Source organism: Trachurus japonicus, chromosome 15 (genome assembly GCF_045865225.1).
Source record: "Trachurus japonicus isolate A0001 chromosome 15, Traja_1.0".
Classification (NCBI taxonomy): domain Eukaryota; kingdom Metazoa; phylum Chordata; class Actinopteri; order Carangiformes; family Carangidae; genus Trachurus; species Trachurus japonicus.
The window spans coordinates 20913003-20919002 of NC_140921.1; the positions used below are offsets into that span (position 1 = coordinate 20913003).

The following is a 6000-nucleotide window of genomic DNA, read 5'->3' on the forward strand; positions in this document are numbered from 1 at the left end:
CTGGTTTGCCTTTGTGACTTCTCTGAGTGGGCGGATATGAGTGTGATGGAGCTAGAAGCTGCAGTGGCTGCCAGGGGCAAGAAGAGACAGGACAGAGTCTATATCCCTGGCAATAAATAGCCTGGAAAACAATCCAAACCCGCGGCAGATTATTATATGGAAAACTGCCAAACGACTTTCTGTCCTGTGTTGTTAGTCCCACTCAATCTGAACAAGTTAAAACCCCATCGAAGTACACTTGATTTTCCGACAAGTATTGGCCCTGTTAGTGCTTAAAAACTGAAAAATGTTTCTTCAAATTGTCAATGAAGCACCTTACAAGATGCTTAAGCCCACAAATGGCTACAGAGTGCTGTCCTAATTGGCAGTCATCAGCTATCAATCAGCCATGAGGTTTATGAATACATTTTGTTATTAATAGAAATTCTGTTTGCAGAGTGGACTCCATTCCCTCTTTAATGAGCAGACACACAGTAAAGCTGTGTGTGAATATGTAGGGCAGGACAACACAACCAAGTTGGATGCTGACAAAAACAAACTCCTCAAACCAGTGTGTCAACAAGATGAAACAAATGGAAAAAAGAACAAAAAGTGTAGTGGTTCTAAGAGGCTGTACTTGTAGGCACAGAAGTGTTTTGAAGTGCGTGCTATAGCATCACAATGCTAGCGCGCTCACAAAAACTATAATAGGAACTGAAAACTGGACTCAAAGAAGGCGCAGATTCATTTGTATGAAAAAACAGCTTGTGGAGCACAAAATCCAAAGGATTTATAGCTCCTGGGTTTCGCACAATACTGTGAAACCCACTACAAGTTTCCATTTGTGTTTTCACATTCCCACACACTCCAAACATTTTATTTTTTAACTTTCAGTCTGGACCAAAGACGTGAGCCGACAACATCAGGGGAAGATTGTGTGTTCTGATTGAAACTGACACAACAAAGTGGTGAGTTTGTTCTATGTGTTGCCATTTTCTAGCACAACATGTGTGGGGGAACAACCTGACTTTATCTTTTTTGATAAAAAGTAGCTTTGCCCTTTTGTATCATGTTTGCCATAACAGGATATTTCCTATAATCACAAAACAACACACCTAGTGCAGCAGCAGTGGCCAGTGACCCCGGCTCAGGCACTGGGTAAACAAGTGCCTCAAGTGGCCACAGCTTCACTTTCATTCTTCAAAGCGATATTGTGGAGGCACATCAAGGGGACCAAAGTGTCACTGCTGATTTGAAGCTTTTGCCAGAGTCAGAGGTGGGAAGTGCTTGGGAGGAGTGTACTGAACACGCAGGGGGATGCCGCTCTGATAAAGAGTTGTGTGGGGAGGCCCCCAAATCCCTTTTATATCACCGGCTCACATGCATGCAGGAAAAGTAGCACAGACGCCCGAGGGGCGGGGGGGAGTGGAGATCAAAGCGAGATGGAAATCCAGACAGAAATACATGTGTGCAAATGAAAAAGACAAAAGAGAAAATCTCAACATCACCCCTTTTTTTTTCTCCCTGAAGCAGCTGAGTCAGTTTATATGATCTACTTACTGGGAGAAGACTGCGCCGCTGCTGCTGCATGGCATGACAAGCGAATCACAAAGGATTTCAACCTACCACAGACATGTACACAAACACAGCTGCTGTGGTTTCCCCCTGTGTGTCTGTGTGAGCTGCACAGAGTCCCTGAGGAGCTCTGCGTTAGTGAACCTATATGTGAGTGCAGACAGTGGAGCAGCCAGTAAAGCTGACCTGCTGCAGGTCTGAAGTAAATAAAGTTCTGACAGCTTCTCTGCTCGTGTGGATTCAATTCTCTCTGAGCAGCCTACACACAGCCATCAGTTTTCCTTATCACTCCCCTCCCTACAGTTTTCAATTAATAGGAGGTGCCGGGGGTATCACAGTGTATATATGTGTGTCTTTGTGATGAGGGCAAGGTCAGAGATAGGCAGTTTATGTCAGCTCAAATTATTACCTGGAGTCTGTTCATTTGCTCGTTCATCCATTCACACTCACTCCCTCACTGTATACTGTGGGACCTCTCCAGCTGTCAGGGGGCAAGGGAGGGGGGCGTGGAGTGAGTTTTCGGAGCCATCAGGCATGCAGTGCACCACACCAATGGCCCCCGGGATACCCTGCGAGGGACACTTGCTCTTTTCTGACCTATTGCACAGCAAATGTTAAACGAGGGGGAGCAGACGGGGGTTCTCATTGACATTCCTGCTGGTTTGAATGGAAATGTAGCAACAAAAAAAAAGAAAGAAAGAGAAAAAGACTGCACCCATGGGTGCTGTCCTATAGCCAGGGATGAGTGTGCCATTCCAAATGGCAGGCCAGTCAGATGTCGCCCCCATTGCCAAAGTCCCCCATAGCCAAAATGTAACACATGACTAGGGTAAAAACAAAAACAAAAAAAGAAAACCCATAAATGTTAATCTGTTATTCTGTATGTAAGCCAGAGAAAATATAGCAGCCTAGGGGGATGGCAGCTCCAGTGCTTTAGACACCCAGACTGTCTGTCGGTCATGATATGATTATTTACCAAACAAGCCACAGCAATATCATTCTCCAATGTCTTTGTCTTAAATGTGGCTTCATCAGTTCATGGGGTCCCACATTTAATCGTTATTTGAACTCCCCTGAAAAGATTTGTGTTAATGGTGTGAGCTGAGTTCATTTTTCTATTGGTTTTATATTTATCAGGCTGATTGTGGGTTTGGCTATACGTGGAATAATGCGTGTTTTTCAACAAGTATTTATAGGACACCATGCCTTATATACACCAAATGGACGCAAAGGTCAGAGAAATCATGTGAAAGCTGCAGAGATCACCCACCTATAGTCGACACCACAGTTCCAACAAAATAAAAAGCCCCTGTAAAATCCCATCGTGGCCTCAGAGCATCAGCCCGGATCCCGGCGGCGATGGCAGCCTCGTACTCCCGCAGGAAGGAGTTGAGGTCCTGCAGGCTGATGTTGAAGGTCTCGCTGAAGTTGAGGAGCGTCCCGTTCCAGCGGCCGTGAGCCCGCAGCTCCGACGGCCTCTCGATGGCCGAGAAGACCGCAGCGCCGCACAGCAGGTACAGGACGATGAGGACGGCGAGCAGCACGAAGCGGCCGTTGTCCTCGTTGAAGTGCAGGGAGCGGCAGCCTTGCAGTCGCTGGCAAGGCATCATCCAAATTTCAGCACCACTCGCGCGTCGGACAGCGACAAGCTCCACATCAGAGACGGCATTCACTCGTCTGCAGGTGTCCTCTGGATGGAAGTCACTGTCCTGCTCGCTCTCTCTGCACTTCTACAGGCAACATTTGTTCCAGGGAGCTCCCCACGTTGTCTCATTGTAGTTGTGAAGTGATATTATTATTATCTGTGGCTGAAAGACATAAGGAAGAGGTGGGGGGGGGGTGAAAAAAAACAAGAAAACGCTCCACTTGTGGATACAAGTCTGCAGGTCCTCGACAAGAGTTCATGGGAAAAGCTGCAGCCCGGCGCATAGTTTCATGATGGATTCATTTTCTCATACAGTTGTGTGTGCCACTGCAGTTAGAGTGAAGTGGACTGCAGCTTAAATCCAAGCAGACGCGCGTCTTTGTGCAAAAAAAAAAAAATAAAAAAATAAAAGCAAGCAGTGTTGGTCGGCTGGTGGTTATCCTCAGTGCACCAAAATGTGCTTCTCCACAAAAGACCACAGATGCAAGTTCTACAGATTTATATGCCGCAGGAAAAGCCCGTTCCCGTGCTCAGATAAAGTCACTGCTCCTCAGACTGGCTTGTTGCGGAGCCGCAGCCTTCATGTGGACGGTGTGGCCTCTCTGTGCATGTGTGGAGAGAGAGAGAGAGAGAGAGAGAGGGGAGTCTGCGCTGTAAATCACGACAGCAGAGCAGAAAATAAGACATTGAGGCTGTGCGGTCCTCACTTGAGATAGTGCCCAGAAAGCAGCTGATTTACATTTTCACTTGAGTGCAGCCGTGTTACCTTGTGTCATGCGCACTGAGGATACTCCACACACTGGAAACCACCGATACTCACTTTCTGCACCGTGGGCACAAATGCAGGATCAAAGATATCCAGCAGCCATGAGCTGAGCTGCTTGAAAAGTTTCTGAAAGCGGATTCAAGAAAACAATGAATAAAATAATCCCATCCTAAAATTAATAAATCTCTATTCAGATTAAATCCTTAATAACAGTAACCCATAGAGACCAATTGTCATCAAATTATACTTTATATTCAAAGTAAAAGTAGTACTCATGTAGCAGGATGGCTCCTATTGGTAAATTATTTATTGGATTATCATTACATTTACATAAATCCTGATGGTTATGCATGCTATTTCATACTAATGAGCAATTTGAATAATCTAATGCATCCCATTTTAAACGACTATCATCTTTTCCATTGATTTCTGAATTTAATCAATTTAACAGTTGGACTGGAAGAGAAATAGCCATTGCAGCGACCTATACAGGGGGAAACTGAAAGATATTCATTTTCCTTACAGGGCACAGTGTGTCACTCTGAAATAAAAGAAAAAATGAAAAAGGGCAGAAAATGGAAAGTTTTTGAGTAAATTCACTCTCACGTTATTTTTTGCTTCACTGGAGATAATGACAGTAGACACTGATCTGTTGTAGGTATCTGTGTGCATGCCTGTTGCGCTCGTGATTTCCCAGTAACATTAAGAAAACGCTCGAGGACAGTGAGACATGATCTCACCCTGCTGTCACTGTCTCACTTGATTTAAATGACTAACGACCCGCTCTGCTGCTGCTTTAAAGACCCGGGCGAAGACTAATCGGTGGGATGGAGAGATTTGTAGTAAATGCTCTTTTACTTTTTGGGGTGAGTTGTGCTCTGTGCCAACATTTAGAGGCACGGTCACGGTGTTTGTTAGAACACGGCGTCCTATTGATGTTCAGAAGTATAGGATATGGATGACTAAACTTTTACAAGGCACAACAAGGCTCAGATGACCGTCCAGGGAGGGGAAAAAAAAGAGGAGCAATATCCCATTGGGTTGGTGGATACGCAGTGGGGATTCTAACAAAATCAATGACGACCTGGAGCTGCTGATCCATAAAAATGCCCATGAAACTATCGACTGATGCTTTAAAAAGACACACTCAGGTGGAGGCTGTAATTCTCTGTCACAAAAAAACTCTGTCACGTTGGTGTTCAGAAATAATGTCTAATTGATATAAAATAGAGAAAACCCTCTGGTCAGTTTTCCCCAAACAAAAGTGAACCTTTAGAAGAGAAGATATCAGAGCCCCAAACTGTGTCCACATCGCTCTGACAGCAGTGTTTGGTTTTCTGACAAGACAGTGGTGGGCTCGCTTTGGGCTGCTGTATTGATTATGCTTTTTAATCTAACTAATTGGCTTAAGAATATCAAGGCAGACTGCAGAACAAGGGCAAACTCAGCACAGCTATCTCAGCTACACACTGAACGCCCTTGTCTGTTTTCTTCAGCATCAATAAGTAGACTGCACACTTAATAATAACACAATAATTAATGATTTGTAGTTGTAAACAAATATGAAGACACTTTTCAATGTGTTTTCGCTAAAGTTAACAAACACTCGTGTTTTCCTTATGTTATATTTACTGTAAATCTGTTTTCACGTGTTTTTATATACCAGAAGTGTGTTTCTCTTGCCTGAATTGCCTAAAATAAAATTATTAAATTGGTTAACATAATATGATTCCTCACACTTTGTGCAAATTGGTGTTTTATTCAAATTTACATCTGTGGCCTTCACTCCATTACAGTGGAGCAAGGGCTCACACTGCTGAAAGGGTTTTAAAACTGTATTCTTACTAAAGTTTGGTAATGCCTCTCTGTGGCATTAGGCTATATTTTCATCAAGTGAGGGTCATCGATCATACATTTCCCAAAGAAAATGTAAAGGTCAGGGTAACGAGTATGAATGAAGTTCACTGAAAAGGTGTAATGTAAAGACCATGTATCGATGTTAGGCTATACTTTTTTCTAATAAAATCAGCCAACT

The 6000-nt window shown here is 44.0% G+C and overlaps 1 protein-coding gene across 1 annotated transcript in view; it reads right to left on the reverse strand.

Annotated features, from left to right (window-relative positions):
• Positions 1 to 3763, reverse strand: part of kcnk12 (potassium channel, subfamily K, member 12) — a 31573-nt gene extending 27810 nt beyond the window's left edge. Inside the window, exon 1 of the mRNA XM_085800380.1 lies at positions 2825 to 3763. Within this exon, the coding sequence (XP_085656506.1) occupies positions 2825 to 3164 (340 nt within the window). The 5' untranslated portion in view covers positions 3165 to 3763. The remainder of the gene's footprint in view (positions 1 to 2824) is intronic.
• Between the last annotated feature and the right edge of the window lie 2237 nt (positions 3764 to 6000).